Source organism: Peromyscus eremicus, chromosome 10 (assembly GCF_949786415.1).
Source record: "Peromyscus eremicus chromosome 10, PerEre_H2_v1, whole genome shotgun sequence".
Taxonomy (NCBI): domain Eukaryota; kingdom Metazoa; phylum Chordata; class Mammalia; order Rodentia; family Cricetidae; genus Peromyscus; species Peromyscus eremicus.
In genome coordinates, this window is record NC_081426.1 from 75,665,632 (window position 1) to 75,692,043 (window position 26,412).

The 26,412-nt window shown below is 37.0% G+C and overlaps 1 protein-coding gene across 9 annotated transcripts in view; it reads right to left on the bottom strand.

Moving 5' to 3' along the window:
- The window catches only part of Epha5 (EPH receptor A5), a 331,554-nt gene extending 313,106 nt beyond the window's left edge, over positions 1-18,448 (bottom strand). For all 9 annotated transcript variants that reach the window (XM_059275137.1, XM_059275136.1, XM_059275135.1 and 6 more), the window contains exon 1: positions 18,262-18,448. In XM_059275137.1, the coding sequence (XP_059131120.1) occupies positions 18,262-18,448 (187 nt within the window). The remainder of the gene's footprint in view (positions 1-18,261) is intronic.
- Between the last annotated feature and the right edge of the window lie 7,964 nt (positions 18,449-26,412).

Sequence of the window (26,412 nt, forward strand, 5' to 3'; positions counted from 1 at the left end):
CTGCAGATTATGGTTGGCAGAATAAAGACATAGAAAGTATGTTACAAGTTATATCATAGCTATGCTAATCCATCCAAACTTGGAACCCCCTTCTCTTAGGACTTGCTTTTATACAGGAAAATCAAACTTATTGCTTAACCTGGTAGACAACGTGATTGTTGTTACTGGCAAAGGAGGGTATCCCAACTGCTAGTGTGGGAGCTTGAAGACAAATTCCTCTTTTGCTTCTAAAGTCTGCTTTTCTTGCCTTGTTTTTCAATACCTATAAAATTCCGTTCACAGAATTCTTACTGCTTTCACTGCTGATTTACTTGATCCCTCAGACTCATCTTTGAAGTTAGTTTCAATAACATTTCAGCCATCACATAGCAAGCTCAAAGCTAGTCAGGACTACAAGAAACTCTTTCAAACTCAGTTCATTAATTAGTTAAAAAATAACTTTTGTTATTCTTTGATTGTAATATATGTAATCAATGCAATCAATATAATCAGTTATATAACTGCTGACTGCAAGATCAACCAGTCTTTTGGTTTCAAAATACTCTTATTGCTACTAATTTTATAGAGATCTGATTTATTTTTATGTGTTTGTGCATTTTATGTATGTCTGTATGTGCACCACATGTATGCAGACACCACAGTGTGCTGGCTAGTCTTGCTGGTCAACTTGCCTACATCTACAATTAACTAAAACCCAAGCAGCTGGGTAAGCCATTAAGGGATTTTTCTTCATTGACTCATTTGAAGTGGGAATATCTACCTTAACTATGGGACACGCCTTCAGGTGGCAGCCTGTATAAAGGAAATTGAAGAAGGAAGCACCTTCTCTTTGCCTTTTTGCCCTCACTCTTGCTGGTAAATTCATTCCTTTACTGTATTATATCACACTTCCTTGGGATGCTGGATAATGAAGGCCAGCTGAGACATCCAGGGTTATGGATCCAAAACTATTGGATTCTTGAACTTTCTTTCAGGAGACAGCCATTGTTGGAATAGTTTGACCACAGCCTTTAAATTGCTCTAATAAATCCTATACACAATATCAGTTCTGTTTCTCTAGGGATTCCTGACTAATACACACAGAGAGCAGAAAAGGGTATCAGATTCCTTGGAACTGGATTTACAGGTGCTTGTGAGCCACTCAATGTGGATTCTGGAAATCAAACTGAGGTCCTCTGAAAGAGTAATATGCTTTTAACAACTAAGTTATCTCATCACTTTTTAGGCAATATTTTTTATCACTAATAACAACAATTTACTTGCTGATTTTCAAATTAAATGATCAATATTTACACTATAAAGCTGACATCTATGATAGAATAAGTTTAATCAGAAATGCATTTTCAGAACTATGAATTAGTAATGAACTCTGAAGGCATAACCCAGTGAGATGAAAAGAAAGGAATTCACAATTCATATCTGCTGGTGAGTCTGCGCAAAATGTTTAAGCAAGGCTAACACATAAATCCACTGACAGCTAGATAATGAGTAATGAGCAATCTGCTACCGTCACAGGACACATTGCATGAAAAGAGCAGTGCCATATGTTTTCAGTGACTACCTTGTCGGGTGTGGTAACTAAATTTGGAAATCCCTGATATTGTTTTCATCTTCTCTGAGAAAGGTCAGCTTTGCATGACATAAGAGTTTAAGAAGACTTTCAATTGCAAAATGTTCTTCCTAAGCAACTGCTTTATTCTACATGTCTGTGTGTAAAGCTATTATATGAAGGTATTCCTTTCAAAAACACAAATTTGAGAGTCTTTAGCACTTGAAACAAATGTGCTTCTATAAAATTGAGTATAAGAATGCTTCATGGCACAGGTAATGTTCATTATTCCTGTAATATTGGTTTTGTTGCCATATCACCTCAAGGAAATGATTCTTACTTTCAAAGGCTCAGTTCTCATGTCTGTACCATCAGCGATTGAAACTAATAAAATTATATGTGTCTGTACTCACACATTTTAGCACTTAATCTTAACACTGATCTTTTGGTATGTTATATTCCTCATTTTACAGATAAGGAAATTGAAGCTGAGAAAAGTTAAACAGGCCAATGGCCCAAGGTCCCAGAACTAATATAAGCACATAGCTGGAATCTAAATCCGACTTACCTAATCAAAGCCCTTTTTCTTCTTGCTCCTCTATTGAATCTGATCCAGTGTCTGACTTGCTGAATAACAAGGTTCACATCTCTAAATATTTACCTCCTGGATCAATGAGTTTTATTGAGTTAATGGGTTATGAATAGTATGTTACAGAGGCCAGCATCTATCTATCATAATATCCTTAACATATTATATGCAACATGAATCTTTGGAACTGGTGGGAGGAGTCAGTTAGTAAACATTTGCCTTGCAAGCACGAGGACCTGAGTGCAATCTCTCCAACCCAAATAAAAGTGTCAGTCATAATGGTGTGCACCTGGAGTCTCAATGCTAGGGAAGGAGGGGAAAAATCAATCTATGGGACCTGGCTAACCTGTCTAGCCTGATCAGTGTGCCTCAGAACAAGGAGAGACCTTATTTCAAAGGAGGTATAGAGCCTCCCCAAGAATGGTACAGAAGTTATTCTCTGAACTCCATGTATATGTGTGTACATATACACGCACCGATGCAAATGTACATGAACACACACACTCAACTTTTTTTTTTTATTTTACAATTTAATTTAACTTTACATATCAGCCATGGATTCCCTTGTTCTCCCCCCTCCCGCCTTCCCCCCAGTCCACCCCCCATTTCCATCTCCTCCAAGGCAAAGACTCCCCTGAGGATTGAGTTCAACTTGGTAGATTCAGTCCAGGCAGGTCCAGTCCCCTCCTCCCAGGCTGAGCCAAGTGTCCCTGTATAAGCCACAGGTTTCAAACAGCCAACTCATGCACTGAGTACAGGACCCGGTCCCACTGCCTGGATGCCTCCCAAACAGATCAAGCTAATCAACTGTCTCACTTATCCAGAGGGCCTGACCAGTTGGGAGCTCCTCAGCTATTGGTTCATAGTTCGTGTGTTTCCATTCACATACCCAACTTTTTAACAAGATGAATAATTCAAATGGATTAATACCCCTTGCTAGAGAATCAAATTTCCTATGTACAGAAGAGTAACTAATAAAATAACTATAGAAGTTCTTTCCTTAATATCCAATTTATATAGCTGTTATTCTTTACCGCCTGAAATAAGGAATTATTGGTTTCATATCTGCTCAACTTTTTTATTCTTAAAAATCAAAGATATATAAGAAATAATTAGAATAAAATGGATGGTGTATAAATAACAGTTCTTTGCTTTGAATCATTCCTTATGCCAGAACCTAATTAGTCATCGTTCTTTATTAAAATGTATCAAACTTCAAAATATTCTGTATAATTATTTCTTCTACAGGCTTCAGGGTAGGATAAATAATGATTGGATCTTGCTCTAATTAGAATATTCATTTTCTTCTATACTGTTTCTCTTATGTATATAGTGATGTTTCATAATAATCTCTATCATCCTCATCTGTAAAGTGTTTTCATACCGTCTAGTATTAAATCAGTAATAAAAATTATTTATATTGAACAGTGATCATATATGTTTCCCCCATACCCCTATCTTTTGATGTCTATCCCTTCCTATAATTTAGATTTAAAATATCTTGCAGAAGTCTGCATATTTAAGGCTTAGTCCTAACCTACTGATACTGGGAAGTAGAAGAAATAAGTGATAGAAATGAATGGAAGACATTATGGTCATCAAGAGTTCATTCATAAAGAGAAAGTTCACAATGGACTATCTGGATTTAGAATTACCATGGAAATTCACTTCAATAATTTCTGTGACTGTATTTCAAGAAATACATAACTGCAGGTGGAAGGACGCACCCTGAATGTCAGTGACATCATCCAATGGGCTGGGGCCCTAGACTGCATATAAAGGAGAAAATGATCTGCGTATCAACATTCACCTCTCTCTGCTTTTTGAGCATATCAACATTCACCTCTCTCTGCTTTTTGACTGTGGACACTTATGCGACACACCATCACACAGGCCTGCCACCAAGCCACTCTGTCATGATGGACTGTACTCATAAACTGTGAGTCAAAATAATCATTTCCTTGCTTATGTAGTTCTTCTCAAGCTTTTGGTCATAGCAACAAGAAAAGTAACTACTACCATAGGATTCAAGTCATGTTTGCTTTGATATGAATGGCTTGGCTTATTTCACTCTTGTTCATCAATCATGATGTACCACTTTGCCATGGCACCAAACTGATAGGGTCAATCAATCAAGACCAAAACCTTCAAAATGAAGAATCAAAACAAAATATTCTTCCTTATAAGTAGATCATTCCTGGGTATTTGATCTAATGATTCAAAATTAACACAGACTTTCCACATTGGAATTAACAGCAAGATTTTTTAAATGTGAATACTTTTGGTACTTCTAAAGCACCAGGATGAGGATGAGATGTAGAGGAGAGGATGAGACGTAGAGGAGAGAAGACCACGGTCTTGAAAGCACACTCCTACACATCTTTTCTGGAATGTGTGTATTAAACTAACATTGGACAGCTTAAGAACTAGGCTATCACTCAGTTCAACAAGATGAACCTTCCTATCACACATTTGAATTGTGGTGGTGAAATAAAGCTGTAGTGAGTCTCTAAAATAATAGTTGATCATGATATGCATATCATTGCAGATTGGAAAAATTCTAATCCTCATACCCTACTTCGAGTACATCTGTTTTAAGCAAATTTTTCAAAAACATAAAAATAATTACTGCTATTCTGACATTACTGATTATTGGGTTCTGATTTTTTTCAATGGAATGTTTTAATAAATTTGACTCAGTGATTTTTGACATCCAGGCATGGTATATTTAACAATCTTCTTAGTTTGGCTAGGATAAGCAACTCTGGGTGAGAAAACATTGGTTTGAAGTAGTCTATACTGTGCATTGCAGTTTAATTTTATTGACATGATTAGATATCTATAAGTCAGTATCCTATCACATTGTCTTATATACAATATTCCTTTTCTGTATTATCACCTTGACTTGCAAAAAGAACCCATGAGCTTCAAAGAAGAAATCTTAGATGTTCATTTAGGAAAAGTGAAGGGAGATGCAAAAACACATCCAAGAAACCTATAACTAGATGTGATTAGTAACTAGATGTGTGGGATTTATTTTCAGTGAAAATTTCTGCAACTAATCAAAGAAGAGGAGGAGGAAGAAGAAAGGGTAGTAAGAAGGAAAGAGGAGAAAGAAGATGAGAGAGAGGTAAAAAGGTGAGGGGGAAGAAATAAGAAAGAGAGGAGAGAGAAGAGGAAGAGAATTAAGATGTAGAGGAGAAATAGTCATACCCTTGAAAAATGTTGATAATACTATATTATTACCTTTACACAATACAGAAGCTCTTATCAGAACAAAATCACTTCACACATATTTTCAAACTAAAGATGATTATATGTGCTGTCCTTCTCTATCCTAAACAAAAATATCATTTCGATTATCATCTTCTAAATCACAGGACTAGCAATAAGTCTGTTTTCTGATGAACTGACATATTTTTGATGAGGAAATGAGAGTTGTGTAATCAAATATCTAAACTTAAAATTTCTGAGAAAGTGGCTCAGCATCAATGGCAGCCATAATTTCTCAATATGAATTTTCCATGGTCATTTCCATATATAATTATAATATCCATGAGGGTATTGATGGTTTCTGAGGCACATGCTTTTTCTAAAGCATGATTTCTTCCTTGCAAATTATTAGCATAAGTAAAATACAAACCATATTAGTAGTAACATTTGGAGGAATGCAATAGTTCAAATGGTACAGTCAAGAGCTTCAGCAACTTACATCCCGGCACTTTGTCAAATTAAGTGCTGTGTGACCGACTACAAATTATTGAATTATACCAAGATCAATTTCCCTCCATATTAAAAAAATCAGTATCATTAGGGTAGTTTGAAATTAAAGGAGATTATGCAATGAGTCTTCATAGCAGTAGTTTCATATTTTCGCCTCTACCTAGAAAATGATCCAATTCAAATAATTTTATAACTTAGTAAAAAGAAACATATCTGATATTTTAAACAGTTGATACTATTTTACAGCCAATTAAAATGCTATTGTCTCTGGAGGGATAGTTACTTAAACAAACTATGTGTAAAGTACCAAAACTATAGATGAAAAGATAATTATTTCCCATACAAACTTATGTTTCAATGCTACTCTATACACACAATAATTGATACACTTCTTCCTGACATTTTCTCTTTAATATGAAGAATTCCCTTGACACTATGAATCTACAGCACTTCATGAAGTATGTAGCAGTGAATGTAATTCAGGAAACAGAATAAATGAAAGAGTAATTCTTTCCATTCCTCCAAATTACAAACAGATGTTTTGCATTAATTGTTTTCTAGATGTAAGATTAAGTCTCTTTTTGAGTAGAAAAGAACATTTTATTGCAGGTCAAATTGCATGAATGCTAAAAAGTAACCATAGGAGAGCAACAAAAATAAAACACAAGTTGATTCAATCACAAAGTACTAAACACAAAAACAAAATATTTCATATATATATATATATATGATTCCCCATATATATTTAATGTTTGTTATGTTTTGTAAATCTAAAGAAAATGTTTCTGATGGCATATATGTTGATATTTGCTTACTGTGGTTGGTGAATCATGTAATCTTTCAGTTGATAACATTTCAATTTACTACAGGCTTTATAAAACCAATCCTAACTTCTGTTCATTGTGGATTTAGGAAAAGAGTTCTATTGGCTTCATCAAGTATAGAATACCAGAGTGAAAGAAATTGCTGTTAAAAAATAGTAGCTTTAAGTCACTTAAAGAATTTAATTCAGAGTATTCATTAATCAAACATGGATTTATAGAGTACTTCCCTGATGTTCCAGATGGAGAATTAAGTTTTGGATGTAGTTCTCAATGTGCTTCCAGACAGATAATGCTTTCCCCGCAGTGATGGATCAAATAAATTCAAGAACCAAGACATTCTACTGTCAGTTTTGTCAAAATTAAATTGTTTTGGTTGGAAAATTATATGGTCTCTGTTTTTCCTACAATCCAACTTCAAAGAACCGTTTCCCTGGTTAGCTCTTATTTTTATAGTACTTCCGTTCTGAATAAAGATCAGAAAGGCATAAACAAGTGAAAATACAATTTCATGTGACAGGCCACATGAGGAATGAATATGGGAACTCAAGCTTGGGGAAATCTGTACAGACCTAGGATAAAAATCTAGCAATACGTGGGGGAGGGGCTGGCTGACTGTGTTAGAGAATCCAGGGCACTGAAGACAAGGTACCTCACTTTCCTTCCATAGGACAGTGATAATGAACTGACAGGAGGTATGATCCTGAAGCAAATCAATGACCACTGTGCACTCAGAATTAAGGTTTGATTTTTAACCTAAGGCTGCTGAAGGGCCATTGAAAAGCTTTACTCAGGAAGTAAATAAGGACTCTTTGAGCTACTGAGCTGCATTCAAGTCCTTTTCTTCTAGTATCTCTACTTTCAACAAGTAAGACTCTCTAACTAATGCCCTGCTAAATGTCAGAACGCCAGCCTAAAGTTTTTGAAGATGTAATATTTAATGCTGTCATATGGTAAGCTGTAAAATTTTGCAAAGCATTTTAAAAATATGTACTCCATCTATACAACCCTAAAGTGTATTATAATAACATTATCATTTTACAGATAAGAAAGTATTTGCAGAAAAGTTGTCTGGATTGCCCAAGGTTCACAACTCCAAAAGATAGAGCCAATATCTAGAGTCTATTAATTTGCTGGTAATTTGAGGTACCAAAAAAGTGTTAACTTTTGATATTTTCTAGCATTTTAAATTAAATATTTTCTTATTTCAGATCATTTTGTAATAGTAATGAATTTCTCTAATTTATCATACCAATAAGGGTATTTTAATGAGATTCATAGGAAAATACTTTTATAATATAAACAACTTTCAAAATTATTATAAAATATCATACCTAAATCTATACATAAAAGGGGAGAAAACCATGAGAGTTGGTTTGTAGTAGAGGCAAAAACTGCCTACATTTTACATTGAATTTGTAGGTGATATTTTTTATTATAAGGCATGTTGCCTGAAAAGTGGAATTTGTGATAAGTTGAACAAAACTTTCAAAGGACCTTTATATTCCCAGTAAAGGAATGAATAGTGTTCTACAACAGATAGCACTGTTCAGAAAGAGATTCTTAATGAAATTATTGGCAATAAAATCTAGTTTTAGAATCTAGTCTTGGCTTAGCATGGTGACTGAATGTTTTATATTTTAAAATTCCAGAGAAAAATTGGTAAGGCAAATAACATATGTGTTCAGCAAGAAAGAAAGATATAGGAAGGTAGCTACCTCCATGTTAGTGGAAAACATGACTATCAGTAATAGTGAGCATAGGAAAGAAAGCCTCCAGAATTCTACATATCTTCATCCTAGGCACTTTGACTGTATTAGGATGACTAAAGTAAGACTGACTACGGTTATTGGATGGCAAACTCTCCCCCTGCACAAAGAGTTGATAAGATCAGTGCTGAAGCCGGGATAACTGAGTTTGCTTGAAAGCTGTACCACTTCCACATGAATAAACTGAGGCAAGTTATTTAACATATATACTAACACACTTTTCTCTAAAATGAAATGATGGTAAAGAAGTTTTTTTGGTTCATTTAGAGGAAAACAAACACCCATGTAAATCACAACAATGACACATAGTAAATCAATAATGAATGATAGCTATAATTCTTGAATAAAGCACAGGCACTGATAAGTATGCAATTTTTTTATTTACAAGTAAATCTAAATGATATGTTCCAAATGTTCTCATGATTTGTTATAGTCTCTTGCGTATAAAAGAGCAGCCTTCTGGTAATTATATTAAAACCTTTCTGGAAATATAAAAACCTACTCATATTTCCCAGAAATATGTTTAATATGCATGTCATTGAAGAGATAAGTGTTCTGGGAAATGAAGATTGAAAACTGTATTTAAAACTGAAATCAGGGGTGTTAGATATGTATCAAGAAACTAAACATTTTCCCTGGTATCAATTTTTAAAATTGAGAAGGTAGTTAATTTAATGATCATCTCTCTGTGTATAAAGTTACTGTTTATACTTTTATATTTTACACATGCATACTTTAATGTAATATCTATAACAGACTAGAAAATATTTAAGGGTTATCCTAAAACTAACATTTGATGAAAAATATTCAAAATCCTTGCAGGTATCTCTTGATATATCATATGGATGATAAAATGTGGAAATGTAAAATAAAATACAACACTGTAGTCTATGATATCTGTACTTTCATATTTTCTTTATTTCCTAGTCAAACTCCCAAATTTGTCATTAGGTAAAGAAACCCAGCAGAGAATTAGTACACAGGTGGTTCATTTTTATTTTGTACAGCTGTATGGGTATTTTGTCAATTCCTTTCGTTAGATTACTTTCCTAGCCCAAGATCTTTTCCATCTTCCAATTCAAGAAAGATGATGACCTGTGACTGAGAAATTATGTCTCAAATACCCTATATCTCATGATGTGTGAAAAACAAGAACTGACATTTGTTGTTTAGCTATAGAACTGTAGCAACTTTACTCAGTAACACACGTACATTCTTCTTTCATGTTATATTGACTCTATGAATGCCCTTAACATTTCCATTTTTACTGTGTAGATCCTGAAGGGGCTAATTTATTACATCTCATAACACATGGTACAGTTGCAGTGTCACGGTCCCTAGAAATCCTCATCCTTATCTATCCTAGAAGAGGTACCATAGTTGGGAAACTGATTACAATTAAGGCACAGGGCTCAGTGATAATGACTCCATCTATGCAAATGAGGTATTATCAAAGGACCTCCAAGATCCAATTTCTGCTGAATCTGAAAAAAGGATAATCTTTATATTATTTATTTTTTTATGAAAGTTCCCTTAAACAATATTAACTTTTTATCCTGACTCAATCTAGCAAACAAATACATGGCCTACTGAGAACATTTACTCAGCTCCATTCTTGGCTTCCTGTACCCTCTCTCATGACTTTCCTTTCTGTAGAGCTCTACCAATGCAGAAGGTGCTTCATTGAAATCTCCCCTACTACAGGAATGTGAAGTATGAAAATAACCACCCTATTATAGACAAATGAACGGAACTACAACAAAATAAAATAAAATTATCAAAGAACATAGTAAGTGGAGGAGATTAGCACCGACAAAATTGTTTGATTTCAAAATCCAAAGCTGGAATTTTTCTTCTCTTCTTCCTGTCATTTCATAACACCTATACTTGTGCTTACTTGGTTTCACAGACTTCAATCAACACCAAGGACTCACATCTGCAATCTTAAAAGAGTCATTTAGTTTTGTTTCTGTTGTTTCTTCCCTGTGTCCTCTCAAGGGAAATCAAAGTTATGTTGATTTGAAACTAGACATCATTGAAGTCCTTCAAACAGAACAGTCTTCAATATTCCCTACTGCAGGATGGCTGCGGCTCTTCTTAGGAACAGAGTCATTTCTATACTGTCTTCACTGAAGCCCTTCCATGGAAATATGGTCCATTGTTATCATACATATCATCGGGAAGCCTTTTCCACCTCTGTTGCCATTGCAGAAGGAAAAGGCTCTGGGAGAAACTAAACTTGGCTCACATGGCAAGCCAAGCTCCTGCTGGGTACTGCAGGGGCTCAACTGGTGCCAGCTGGATTTACCTGCTGAGTTAGTCTTTCCACAGAAAAGACATTAGCACATCATGACATTGTCCTGCCAAGGCCAAGTAAGTGAGTTGCTTCTTAAGAAAGCCAAAGCCTACAGAGATGTCTTAAACACTTCTATTTCTTCTCTAAGAACTAAGTAACTAACAGATGATTGAGTTTGGTGCAAACTATTATTTAGGTAGAGGATTCTTCAACATTTTAATTAAGAGAAATGTCTTGTCTTCTTAATATCCATCTTGGAATTGTGACATCTTTTGGGGAAAACTGAGCACAGCAGGCATGGGTTCTGACCCTCTTATGTGCTGCCTTCCTTGGTGAGGAAAGGGATGAGGCAAAGAGAATTGACAGATGAAAATAAGGGTATGAAATTACAATGAGGAAAAAAGGCAGCACCCATCTTTTAGTAGAAGAACAGACTGTATTTTCTCCAAATCATCCAATACTTAGCCAGAAACATGTTTCCAAGTAGGAACATTTTCTCGCAAAGCATATGCAAAATATTTCAACCTTCAGGTTTTGGCTCTTGGAGGATTTTTTATTCCAGAATCATTTACAGAGAGCTATGGCCCATTTTATTTAAACTGAAGACAAACTTAAATGATGGAGACATGGCCTGGGCAATAATCCAGCCAGTGAAATATAATTAGAATGATCACAAACACTTAAATCCCATTTACTTAATCTGTGATATGTCTTATGCCACAAGTGTTTGGCATGACAACTAAACAATCGATCTCATAAAGAAATATAAGAACTGTAAAACTCTAAATACGAAGTTATGGAAACTAAAGAATTCCTCTTTTTTCATCACACTGTTGTGTCTTCAGAACCATGGAGATTCAAATATAAAATTAAAATGTGTGTAAGTATGAATGACATATTCTTTTAAAAGATTTAAAAAGAGCCTGACACTTTTATTATTGAGTTTTTATTATACCATATTTAAATTGTCCCCACTCTCAGCCTTGCTACAACCTTTCCATGAATCCTTAGCACATTCACTCACATCCTAGCAAAGTTATTATTCAATCTTAAATGAATGCATAAAGATTAAAACCATGAATAGTCACTGAGAGCTACAGAAGGAAGAAGGCATGACCTAGATACGACCCCATTCAACAAAGGGTTGTATGTTCTCCCATTGTATAAGAAATAATTCAAATGATATTAATAAAGTAGCTCATAAGGTGATAAGAGACTGAAGGCTGTGCACCCTATAGGAAAAGAAGAGCTACAGTGAAGTTTAATTATTCTCAGAACCTGCTAGGTTTTATTTAAATGGAACACAACTAATTGGTGCTCAAAAGGCAAAATCTACACACAGATTTTTAGAAGATTTTCAGGCAATGTGTCAGGCATGATTCTTTCTGGTTTCTGAAAATCACTAAAGATAAAAAAATCATTTCAAAAATCAAAACTAATATAATATCAGTTAAAAAATGTCACCATCCAAGATCATAAAAACTTTTACAGACTTGTAGTATGGGCACTGCTACATTAAAGTTTTATGACTGTAAAACTGGGATTCTCATTAGGAATATCAGATAAAAAAATTAAGCTTTGAGAAAAATAAAAGAAATACTATATCAATTACTAGACATTCAACTAAGCACAGTTCAATTTGTTACATATATTAAATCTCTTTTATTGTTATTTTTATTTGATTTTGCACTTGCAGTAGCAGTTAATATCAGGTAACACTATTTTAGACGACAGTGAAATAAGTTAAATAGAAATTTAAAACTGTTTGCTACAAAACTAATAAAGAAGATTATATTTAAAACATTCAATTTTATATTTTCTGTTATAATATTAACTTTAATCATGTGCATGCCTTACCTTGAAGTGGTAATGCAATGGGTTTAAATACATCTTCTGTATGTATGAAATTTCTGCCATAAGAAATCATAAATACTCATGCTTGAGATTTAAAACATGAGAGGCATATGAAGTACATTTTTTTAATTTTGAAAAATGTCTATGTCATTTATAATCTGATTTAGTTTATTTATTTCACAGCACCATCTATGGCATCAGTGATCTTACTATTGTTGTCTAAAATATTCCTGAATGAGTTATCAAACGTGAGCTGAGTGACTACACACTTAGAAGTCTTATACTGCCATCTATTTTGTCCTGTCCATAACTTTAAAATCTACTGATATTCTTGTTTTAGTAGTCTTATAAAATGAATATTAAAAACATAAACATCTAAAACAAACGAACACTTTTTTATGTACGTATGCTTTGAAGTCTTTGATAATTTAAGACAAAATATCTAAAACTCAATAAACATTTTAAGTGAAACCAATGATTCAGGCAAGATTATCATAGTGAGTTTCAGATTTCTAAAAGCACTAAAATAATGTGGTGTTTAAAAATAGTTTCTTTCACTAGTAAAGCTATGCAATGCTTTAAAATTTGTTATTGACTGCATCAGAAAATCTCCTTTTATCTACTTTTCCCATGTGTATCTCACTGAATAAGAACATTTCCTTGCTTATTTTAATTTTAAACACTATTAAACTGTATCTAAAAGATATGAACCATTTCAATCTGTATTTAACAAATCTTTAGAGCTCTTTTTAAAACCTACCTTTATATGAACTATGTATGCACATGTGTGTTCATTTAAATTTGAGCCTCACATAAAATATATAATGCTTTCCTATCAACTAACTTTCAATTACTTGCATGCAAGGATATTAATTTTCATAAACAACGTATTATGCATTTATCTAGGCCAGCATGTTAATGAGCCTCTCTGCCCCTATTGAAGTGTACCCATGGTACATACAGAGTAGCAAAATACACTGAGTTTCTAAGTTCTCAATTTCTATATTCATCTCTCATGCTTATCTATATTCATAATTACTCTATGATAAAAATAGAAATAATGCATTTTAGTGGTTAATAATTACATTTTTATATTCATACTTCAATTAATTCTAATACTTTATGGAAATTCTTGTAAAAGTATTATCATGTTTCCAGGTATCATCATAATATTCGGATAACTAAGTACATCAAACTAAGACTCATCTTGTTCACTAATAAAGTATATCTGCTAATCTAAATTAAAAGAATGGTTTTTAAAAGAAGTTAGTAATACTTTTTAGGAATTAATTTTGACCCATAGAATAAAATGTTACTACAGTCATGTACCTTCAGTCTCTATATTTACAAGAAAATACAGAAAGACTTTCTCAAATGAAAGAGAAATTAGTTAACCATTCCAGTAAATGTCTTAAGAAGCACATGAAACAAAAGATAATCAAATGATAAAGTCAAACAGTCAACATCTGTTGTGTGTTTATGTATGTTTGTGTAAGTATGAATATAATCTAAAAGGAAAGCTGGAAATAAGAAACGCTCTCATTTTTCCATCTGTGGCCATACTGAATCAAATGCTTTGGGAGTCTTTGTGTACAAATAGCTAAACCCTTTGCAATTGACATTTTCTGTACTGTTGCCATATACTCGGAATGCTCACACCTGATAAAGTATTGTGAAAATATAAATATTGTAAATAGTGCACTTCTAAGTATCAAAATGTGAGCACTTGGGTTCAATGCTAAGAGTTCGTGCATAGCCTTTGCAATGGTCTGGTTTATACCCAATCAGAAAAACCAACCAACCAGATAAACAAACAGAACTGTAAGCTTTTTTTTCTACCAATGCTAAAAATATTGTATGTAGGTTGAAATTTTTGAGTCTCTATATTGCAAGCCCGGAAATTGTTATCACTTTTTTTCTTGTTTTACATAAGGAAATGAAATCATCTTACCTGTCACCCTGATACCAAGAAAGAGCTTAAAATGTCAAGATTCCCACCCCCAACCTTCATGGTTTATTAAGCAAAAAGCTAAAACTCTCCATGGTCCCTTCTGGTTCCAACAATCTATGATTCAAAGAGATGTAATGGCTCTCTTTTCTTGTTCAGTAGTGTCCTGGTGAGGGAACAATTTTACTGTCCTTTTCTGTGGGGTCCTGCCGGTTAATCTAAAAGGAAATGAATTACAGCAGTAAGACAGGGCTACAGAATGAAGCCATTTAGTTTTACAAGTCTATTGTGTCCTTACATATGTTTTATGGGCCTGGTCCTATTATAAGCCAAGAAAAATATCCTTAAACAAACTTTACTTGCAGTCTCTTTCCAGTGAAAATATTTACTATTTTATGACTGTCTTTCAAGCCATTTTAGCCAAGTTCCCCCCTTCTCTGTTCCTTTTCCAAGAACCTTCTATCCCACTTTCTCAAACAGACAAAACATCCAGAGACGAGAAACTGGACTTTTCAAATAGAAACTGCTGACAACTGTCAGCACTTTAGTGAGGCATTACTGACTGGAGCTTCAATGAATTAAGCTTGATTCACTGCGGGTGAATCATTTTCAATGCAGAGCTGTTCAGCAGTAATTGGCCAAGAATCCCTGCTGAGAAAAGCACTTGTCAAATAATGCTTGTTTACAAATACATCTCCAGCCAGCAAAAAGTGGCAGTTACTGAATAAGTTCAGGGCCACCTCCAAAAATTCAGAACTGTTGGCACAGACCCTTTCCTTATTAAATTTCTTAAAATTATTCACTTGTTGATGTGCTTACTACTGCTGTCCTCCTTGATCAATCCGAAAATGAAGTCTTCCGCTAAAACACTTGAAATTAACTTTTTTTAGTAAAGGTTTGTCCATCTTAATGCAGACTGTTTCTTCCAAGTGTGGTTTATGCCCACACAAGTGAATAAATATTGGTTGTATAATTTGTTTAGAATGTAGTTATCTATGAAAGATAAAAAATCAAAAATAATTGGAAGAACAAGTATAAATGATAACTCACATTTATTTCTTCTTGTCTTACATTTTATCACACAATCATATCATGTATATTCCATGTATATAATGTATACGCACACACATATATGACTGAAGAATCACTAAGCATTTCTGTAAGTTGCAGATAATAAATTTTATGAATCAATTTATTAATAAATTTAGCATGTCAATCAAATATTTCTTCACTTGACCTTCCAAGGTTCTACTCTAAAAAATAAAAAACAAGTTGAAGATGTATTTCATCTTATCCATTACATAAATAAGGAAGAGTAATGCTATGGATCTTTTAATTATGTCAGTGTTCCATGTATAGGAGAAGTGGTATAGAAAATGTAAAGCAGAAAAGAATCCAGATTTCACAACCCAGGAGGATCTGGGGTGGTATTAGAGATGGTATCCTGTTGGGTAGTGAAGGAATGAATTGGACAGACAACCTCAAAGAGTACTAAAATTAAAATTTTAATTATACATCACAGTACGTTCCTTAAACAGCAGGCACACTTGATTCTGGGTGTCTTCAGATAACCAGGGGTAAAGTACAGCTCGCTTTTGTTAGACCCTCCACCCCTCATCTGCATGTAACCCAGTCAGCTGCATGCTTTACTAGCTGGGAAAGACTGTGCAACCTGTGGGTGTTAAAGCTAATGCTTGCCAGGCTCCATTCCACAAGATGCAAGTTTAGCTTATGGCACCTTTGGAGACTTGCACTACTTCCCCACTTCCTTCCGCTTGCTCTCCTCTCCTTAGTCTTGGCTCTTGTTCACACTGGGTGTCACACTCCTTGATAATTTATTTCTTCAGTTCTCTTATAGAGACTTCCTTGAGTCCACTTCCTTTCCCTGTCACACACATGCTTGTGGATAGGTGGTTGGAATTACTATGTAGAGGAAAGGATGATTGATACCACCCTTGAATCATTTTGCAGGTCAATCAGGATGGCCCTTTGGTTGGAATAAAACAGTTAAAAGCCCCTCCTCCTTCCTCCTCCCTCCTCCTCCCTCCTTCTCCCTCCTCTTCCCTCCCCCGAAGGCCCCCCCCCTCCATTAGCCTTCTTACAGCCTTTGGACTTCTAATCTAATGATCTTAGCATAAGACATTAATAAAAGATACAAGTCTAAAACAAACAAACAAACAAAAAATACATCACTTAAAAAAAACTTTCCGGGGGGGGGGGCTTGTTTAGCTTAAAGCGTGGCTTTATTACTGACAGATATCGACAGATACACATATTCCTCTGAACAGATGTTTAATAATAAACATAGTGAGAGAGTCAGTGGGGTGGGGTGTGAGTCTCCATCTGCCCTGCTTTCGCAGGGTTCCTTGGGAACCGGCAGCTCTGGGGGTTACCAGCTCAGCGTCTTCTACAGCAGACTGAATCCACGCTAGTCACGAGAGCATACACCACTCTACTGCTGCTGCTACTTCATCTTTTCAGGTCCATCATCTCCTATCGCTAAGTGCAAGGGTTTATTCAAGGTTTTACACCTCAAGAGTCTCATCCACAACCCAAAGCTAAAGCCCCCAGCTTCTAGACAAGAGGACGGGGTTTTGATGTTTCCACAGTGAACAGGACCACTCCTGGTGACAAGAATCTGGTCTGAGATGCTAAGTGCCTTTTCCCATGCTCCACCCTCCCGGATGGGAAGGCTTCAGTCCTTAAACCGAGACCAGAGCAAGCTGTGAAGTGTGAAAGAGGAGCAGCAGATCTAGAGAGTGGCCAAGAGGGCCACAGGCAAGGCCACACAGAATGGAGCAAGGCTGCTTTCTCAGAGGCTGAGAACAGCTCAAGCAAAAGAACAACACAGGTGGTGTTTCTGCCTCCTGCCTTCAGATTTGTTCTCCCAGAGCAAGGCAAACAGTCCGGAGCAAAAGGCTGGGGATAGGAGGGTTGGGCACTTCAGGACCTGGTGCCTCTGGCTAGGACAGATCTTCTCTCACAAGATAAGCATTGGTGGGTTCCGTGAACAACTTCCTAGCATCCACATTGCCTATCTCCTCTAACACCATCCTACCTTCCCGCCTTCCTCTACCTCTGCTTCGGAGTGTTAGAGAGCCCCCAAATGGAAGGGCACCCATCAGTTTCTGCCCTTCACGATTCCCTCCTTCAAAAATTAAAGTTCTTGTTACCCAGCCCGGAATAGCAGCTAGTGGTGCCCTAAATAACAGTTTCCCCGGGCAGACACTTTCCCCAAAATAAAAGCACCAGGCACCCTGACATCGTCTTCAAATACCAGTATTAAATTAGGGGTTTCTAAAAGCCCCACGGATCCGAAGAGCCTTGTCTTTGCCCTTCTCAACTAGCCGGCTGTGTCACTTCTCCAGGTTCCCAGGACCCAACCGCACCCAACCTCGCAGCTCAGGTCTCAGACCTCTCTTTCCAGCGAGCTTCCAACTCTTCCCAGCCCCCAACCAGCCTCGGTTCACAGGCAGGTCCCTCGCCTGGTAAGCACTCGGCGGAGATGTCAAACAATGCAACCAAAGATACCAGAGGAGAGAGAGAGAGAGAGAGATCCGGAAACGCCAGCAAAAGCGGACAAACATTAATTGGAAGCCCAGAGCGAGGTTTGGTCTAGGTAGCGGCGCCTGGAGCGCTGCGACCCGCAGACACAAGCTCCACCTCACCCATCCACCCCAGGGCGCCGCGCTCCCCACCTCCATCACCTTACCTTCGTTGCTGGGGCTGGCCAGAAGGGTCCGGAGCGCCGCACACAAGAGAAGACACGTCCAGAGGGGGCCCTTAAGAGGTGCAGAATAGCAGCCTGCCAGAGAGGCAGGGACACGGCGGGTGTCGTCGCCGCCACCTCTGCCCTGGGTCCGTCGGCGTCCCGCACCGCGGGGCCCGGAGCCCCGCATTTTCTGCTACCCTCTTTCCTCCTCGATGTCCCGCGTAGCTCAGTCTAAGGTTCAGGCTCGGTGGGAGAAGCGAGAGAGACGCGGGACTCGTCCTCCTCGTGGGGGGTCCTGTGCCTTCTGGCCCTCGACCCCTCCAAATGCGGGAATCGGGGATCCGCGGAGAGCCCTGAAGTTTGCTTCTAGCTCGGAGTCGCCCTCCGTTTCAGTTGGATGAGAGGAATTAGGAGTTCTTGATGACTAGTGCAGTCCTGGGTGGTCTCAGTCAAGGGTCTGCAGAGGGTCCCGAGTCCCGCTCCTTTGCCTCTTAAGACTTTTTTTCTTTTTTTGCTTGTTCTTTCTTTTAGAATTGTGATTTTTAGTTATTTTATTTTTTTTATTTTAAGTACCACCAGGGTTGGAGTGGTGGTGAAGGTTCCCTTTCAGTCTTCAGTGCTGAAACGGGCGAGAGTCAAGAAGACGAGTCATCTTAAATCAAGAGGATGTTTTCCATTTAAAAAAGAAAAGAAAAAAAAAAAAAGGAGGGAAAAAAAAAAAGAAAAACTGCAAAGCCGGGGTGACTATGGCTACACGGGAGAAGAGTAGAGCCACCACCGTGCTGTGGCCAACAGCGAGGAGGAGAGCGGAGCCCCGGCAGCGGTCTTAGAGAACTGGAGAGGCCGGCGGAGGGAAGTCCAACGATTGCGGGCTGAGCGCGGCCGGGGGCGGTGCGGCGGGCGGAGCGGGCTGGAGCGCGGGCCCGGGAGCCGAGCCGAGCCCGGCGGGCGGCTCGAGCCGCTGCAGTTCCCGCGGCTCGGCGCGGAGGCGGAGTGTGCGCGGCGGCGGCGGCGGCGGCGGCGGCAGCCGGGGCGAGCTGGCTGGCGACTGCACCCGCGCGGCGCGCTCCTGCTGTGTCTGGAGCTCCGGCGTCTCCCCGAGCCGCCCGACTCTGCGCCTCCCACCTCCTCCTCCTCCTCCTCCCTCTCCTCCTCCTCCTCCTCCTCCTTCCCCCCTCTCCACACCCCCCCCCTCCCCGCGCGCCCGCCCTGCGCTCCCCCGCCCTCTGCTGCTCGAGGCCTCGCCAGTGACAAGCTACTGTAAGTGTGACTCGCTTCCACGAAGTCGCACACCCACAGAGGGAAGTAGTCATCTGCAGGGCTGCGGTGGTGAGTGTTGCCTAGCGGTCTGCGAGAAAGGCGCGTCCGCCTCCTGGGATAATTAGGGCGAAGAATCCTCCCGACGGTGCCTGCTGAGGACCAGAGGTCCCCCGAAGAAGGACGGGAAGCCAGCCCTATCTCATCCCTCCGCAGGAGAAGCCGCGGGTCCCTGGGTCTGGCATTGCGCCTGCTGCCCTTTGCAGGCTGTGGCACCAACAACCTTGTCGTCACGTAACAGCGCATTCGCAGGCTCCGCTGGTCCGTGGCTAGTTTCTTAAACACCCGTATCCCCTCACTGCCTTTGACCCTTCCTGTTCTTCTGGAATGAGATAATTACTCAAACGTGTTCTTGAGAAGAGAACGGTACACTATCTAAACTCAGCGACAGTGGGTCGGTTTGCGATCTCACGGAATCAAAGAACTTGACTGTTGGCATTTGTACTATGCTGGGTAATACATGAGGATCTAATGCGTTTATTTCAATGACAGGACGCTTTCGTGATAGAATACTTTAGTAGTGAAATTACATAATGGGAAAACATGCAGTTAATTCCAGTGAAATTAACACGGGTGTAATAACGTCAGAGTTTTAATTTTTTAAATTACTTTAATTGCACGTGGTCCATTACACTGAAAGACTAGCAAATAACTAGGGAAAAGGGCAGCTTAAAAGCATCCTTTTTTTTTCCTTCTGCTTCCCCTCTGTTGTGTCTTCCTGCTTTAATATCCTCCTTCAATTTACTCATTCATTGTTTCAAAGAGATACACCAGAATGGCAATTTCACCACGCTAGCATTTCATATCAGAATGCAAAGTGTCTCCCCAAAACGTGTGATTTTAAAAGGAAGGCATCTCATTCAATTCCAAGATCGGGTTCGTGTTCACACCTACTCAAGCTAACTGAACACCAGTCTGACACACCTCGACTCTTGATGTCTTCACAATAAATTTGTCACCATTGTTGGCTGATGACCTTTGGGTTTTGTTTAGATGCTTGCGATAAAGGTGAAAGAACAGAGCAGCGGTGACACACTATTTTGAAGAGGTGGAAGTTCATCTTTGATCCCCCCCCCCCCCAAGATGTTTTGGCACTAGGAAGCTGAAAACAGATTCATGCTATTGTAATGTGCTCCAAATGCATGAAGCAAATAGAGAGGTAAGGCAGTGAATCCGTCTTCCAGTTTGGCAAAAATCCTCACTGTGAGGAGGAAAGTTAAAATTTATGTCTTTTTGAAGATGGTTCAAAATGGGAGTCTTTCCCCCACCTCTGTCCATAGCTAAGCTACATTAGATTTTCTATAAGGAATAGCAGCAAGAAACAGAGAGCTTTCAGTCTACACTAAAGCTAATATAAGACACTGGCAGTTCAGTGGCCACTGAGCCTCTGCCTTACTTCTTTAGGCCTCAGTGATCTCATTAATGAGATCAGGGATTTACTTAGAGGGTCTCCAAGCTCCCACCTCCTTCTTTTTCCGTGTGTGTGTGTGTGTGTGTGTGTGTGTGTGTGTGTGTGTGTGTGTGCTATCAGCCTAGAAGAGTTAATAATGTATAATTATTGAATATCGACTATATAGAAATCAAGTTTATTTAGCCTAAAATTTATATTCTTGTATTACCAAAGGCTTAGTGTGTGTCTGGTTTGATGAAGTTTTAAATTCAGTATTCCCTTTTTCTGAAATGTCTTTCTTATGCTTCTCTTACTTTGGTGCCTGTTACTCCTTTCTACAGAAGTCTCCTCTACTCAGACATGAAATGGCCTCACTATACACTGCACTGCTTCTTAGGACTGAAGGAAAGCCAGATATTCAGGCCTGAAGTTTTCCTGACAAAATATTGAGTTGGTTTATTTCTTGGAATGAGCCACAGCTTGTAATTTCTATCAGTCAACACAATAGCAGTATTTTCTGAATGTAAAGCTAAAGAAAATTGCCTGACCTCTCATATATATATATCACAAAGATTTTCTTGGGCATTGGTCATATGACCATAAAAGCATGGTCTTCTACTTGAGGTGAATGATTTAAGATATTCCGAATGCATAATGTACAATACCTTCTATTGTCCCAGTGTTTGTTTATTTATTTATCACACTCATTTGAAAGAAATAACAGCTGTAAAAGGAAGTACCAAAAACAATGATAAAATTTTATTTTTACCAAAAGATTGTTAATCAGAAATGTTGTATTGGTGGCTCAGCTTTGACCTCAATTTCAAAGACTTTGTACTTGGCCATATGATATTTTCTTGTAATATAATCAATCTTAGCACACTTACACAAAACCAAGGCATTGAATACAAACTAGTCTTTTTTTTTTTTTTCACTTGTGCTACAACCTTGCACAATCAATGTTAGGACATTTATTAGTTTGGATGATCTATCATCTGTATTTGTCATAAAAATTATGTTTCAAAATGAGAAATTTTCTGACTTCTTAGATCTTTGCTTATATGGCTTTACTACTAAGTTGGATTATTGTTTCTTTTATTTACTATTTTTTGTTTGCTCTTAGAAAATTATGTAGAGTAACATTGACCGTGCACCTTGAGAGTTGAGTGTCCTTGTATTTACAATGTTGTAGATATGTTAAATGAGTTTATAAGCCTGCATTTATCTTTTCTACATTCAAAGCAAAAGAAAAGCAGTCTTGACAAAAACATGGTATTATTTACTGAAAATTTACTTTCCATAAAGTACTATTTGATGATTTTACATAAATCACTTCACCCATCATATAGGTGGGTGTAATTATTAGTCCTATGTTAATGAGAAAATGAGGGAACCAGGTTAGGTGACCTAAGTCCTCACACAGCTGGTAGAAGGTTCAAATTTGAACACAAATATTGGCTTTATTCAAACAGATGTTGATGTAACAGAAGTAAAGAATACATTTGTTTAAACATAGTGATTAAAACAATTTGATAAAATATTATACTTTTAAGATTGATTTAAAACAAAAACAAACAGCATAGTAAACAGAGGATGATAAACAGGGAAATAAAGAAGCTAGAGATATCAGTAAATGCTACTTGAAGACAAAGATCAACAATCACAAAATGTATAGTACAGCACTCTGTGTGTGTGTGCGTGTGAGAGAGAGAGAGACAGAGAGAGAGACAGAGAGACACAGAGAGACACAGAGAGAAAGACAGAGAGAGAGAGAGAGAGAGAGAGAGAGAGAGAGAGAGAGAGAGAGAATACTGTAGAGATATTGGACCATCAGGATTAAGGATTGTGAACAACTAACATTAGCACAGATAAATGACAAAAAAAACTCATTTATAAATCATTGTAGAAAATAACATTCTCTACAATCTTTTGACTTAAATGACTTTTATCATTTTTGCATCATTCTTTTCAGGGAGAATTTAGTTAAAGTGAGAGTGTAGCAAATAATCATAATATTGCCTAAAGAAACCACAAATTGTCACAGTGAAGTTATTTTCTAAGATTCTTGATTTGTTGAATGGTGATATTAGTTATTTTGATCTGAAAGATAAGTATTGACAATATAATTTAAATAATCAAGTCTTCAAAGTTCAGAGACACAATAATAATATACTTTTTATATCCTGAATTTTTATTTAATGAATGTAAAATGGTTTATTCAATATTAGTTTATCATTAAAACATTTTTTCCTGAACATCTAGATTCCATTCTCTCTACTAATGAGTCACATTTCTAAGATTTAATGGGAGACTATATTTAATTTAAAGGTTGTTAGTTATCAGTTGGGGGTTTAAGTTAAAAGCCAGTGAATAATTGCATTTTAAGAAATTAGTAAACAGGGCACACAAGATGGGCTTAGTTGTTAAAAAAGCAACTTCTATTCTTCCATAGGACATGAGTTTGGTTCCGAGAACCCATAGTGGGCAGGTGATGCCCACTTCTGGTTCTATGGGCACCCATATGACACATGTACAAATAGTCACACACACACACACACACACACACACACACACACACACACACACATCATGCATTCATACATACATCATACATACATCTGTATAATTAAAAGGAAATAGGTAAAAAAGAAATGAAATATAATTTCTTTCTTAACAAAAATTAAAACATTCCATTAGAAACTTAAGTTGCTAAGCATAAATATCCTAAACACTGGAAAAACTTTCCCTTTTCTTTGACTTTTAAGAACAGAGTAGAGTCTACACGGTTGCTAAAGGAACTCTGTAGTAAAGAAGGAAACCATGTACAAATATCACAGAAAGCCCAAGAGCACAGTGGCTCATGCTGGTTTATTCTTTAATCATCCTCACACCAATGTTCAAAGTTGGAGGAAATTACATGGAGAAGGCCACTACAGTTTATGAGGAACCAAACTGACTTACTAGGATGTTCTTTGGTGGCTGTGTTTGCCTCCAGCATCTTGGACAGCTGGTGTCATGTAAAGAAGTGGACAGTGAAAATAATAAGGACTCTTGAGGCTGAAGAGGTAGGAAAGCATCTTCAAATGATGCTATTATGGGAGGTAAAATTCCATTAAATTCTGAGCAATATTCTGGACTATAGATGTATTTAATATCATGTGAAAAATAAACTGTAATAAGCTCCATAATCTCAGTACAGAGTGTTAAGTTCAGTACTATGCTGAATTAAAAATATAACTAATTGATACACACAATATCATATTTTATAACATATGTAGTAGTTTGCTAGGAGCAAAAACTACTAGGTTTTCTCAATGGCATAGGGAAAAATAGAGATCTATGTGACTAGGTTTTACAGCCATTGTAGATAGCCTGTGAAACGAGATTCTTGGTAAAATTCAATGATAACAGTCTCATGTACTTGCTGGTGGCATGCTAATTAGGAGCCTCTTCGGTAACATGTTTTAATAATTTTATCATGCCTTTCTAATGTGGTTAATTAATTAAGCCCAGGAACTTCTAAATTTTTCAGCAAATTAGTTAAACTGGACTAAATATTAAAGCTGGGTCATATTGGTGAATATAAATAAGTAATACTCTGATGTACAATGAGCACTAGTGAATGTAAAGGAATACAAGGCAATTATCACAGAGCTATTTAAGTGCTCTGAAATATATTTATCTATATAAGAAGATAGCTACAAAATGTCAAATTACCAAGGTATAATAAAAGGTAATCTATGCTATAAATAAATAAAATAAACCTATGCTTGTGCTCAATTCTATATGTGAACAGTGAGGTAATTTAAATTTCTTCATTTGATATTTTTATGTTACGTATTTTTTACAATTTACGTTTATCACATGTGCAGTGATAGACTAACAGTAAAAAAATGAAAAGTCCTGCAAAGCAGTGTGCATTTCCACACTGAGCAGGCAAAGACAACGAGGGAGGAGAGCGACAGAGAAGAGCAGAAAGATGGTGCCAGCGAGCATTCTTATCTACAATCATTTCTCACCCATTCTATGTACATCGGACCATCATTTGTTTGATGTAAAGATTTTTATGATCTCCACAACATTTCTAAGTATTCCAAAATTCTTTAGAGGGAATAGATAGGCTCTGTCATGTACTTCATGTCTCAGTGAAGTCTCTGAAAAACCCTCCAGCTGCCTCAATCACTGAGTGTATTTCTCATCTAAGTTTGTGTTGTTTTTAAGTGCTATGTCCTGCAATATAACAGAGAATTGCATTTTTTTCATTAAATATTTTCCTGATATGCATTGTCCTGTATCTGTCCCTCTTTGAAGACCACTTATTACTTCCCTTTTTCAGGCACTTAAAATTCTTACCTTTTCCACTGAACAAATTATTTCCAAAATCAGCCTCTTCATCAACAGTCTTTGGACAAAATCACTTGTAGAGGCTCCACCCACAGAATTCAATAACCACAACTCAGAAAACTCCACAGCAGCTGTCACAACCACTCCCTTCCCTACTGCCTCAGCACGGCCTCAGTTTCTTAAAGCACACCATGTTTAATTCCTAGTGCGATTTGTAAAAGTTTAGCACTCCAGAGAAGGACTAGTTGGAAAAGACAGATACTAAAAACAACAACAACAACAAAAAAAAAAAAACCCTTTGATTACCATGAATGTTTGCCATGGTTTGGTGTTGATGGTTTATAAAGCTGGCTGATTCCATTAAAAAGTCTATAAGACACTTCTGTTGAGTTAAATTGAGGAAGCATCGATACTAACACCCTGAAGAAAAACATCACTATAAAAAAAAGCATAATTAAAAACTGAATTCATGGTTTGTAATTTACCATTAAAGCTTCCTCTTAGATCTTAATGTGATGATCTAATGAAAATTTGTAAAATATAAAACTACATTTATACTATTTTACTGCAGGTGTACATTTTAAATAACACGTCATTCTCCTTGGAAAAAGGAAACTCAGGAAAAACTGTCTTTCTTTTCCTAAACTTTATAACACATAATCAAACCAATTTTTATACCAAAAAATAATTCCAGGTTAACAAAGAACAATTAAAAATGTTTTTTTTTAAAGGCTTACGTAAATAGTTCCCACATCTTTGAAGAAATAAAAACATTTTCCCAGGTGATCTCATGTCTTCTGTAGGAAGCAGGCCTTGACTCTTACCGAGCAGCTTGTGAGGGTTCCCATGAGGACAAGCAAAATGAACATAAGTATCCTCAAAATGAGATGGGATTCCACAATGTAAATATTTGCAACATTGAATTTTCTCTAAAGATTTTGCTTGTTAAAAATAATTTTACTTCAAATGATTTTTTTTTGGTAAACACTTTGTTTTGAGTTAATTATAGAGTCAAAGAACATTGCTAAGAACCATGAAAAGGAAATTCCCTGTATCATTCCTCAAATCTCTCCACACTGAATATAATACATATTTGTAAT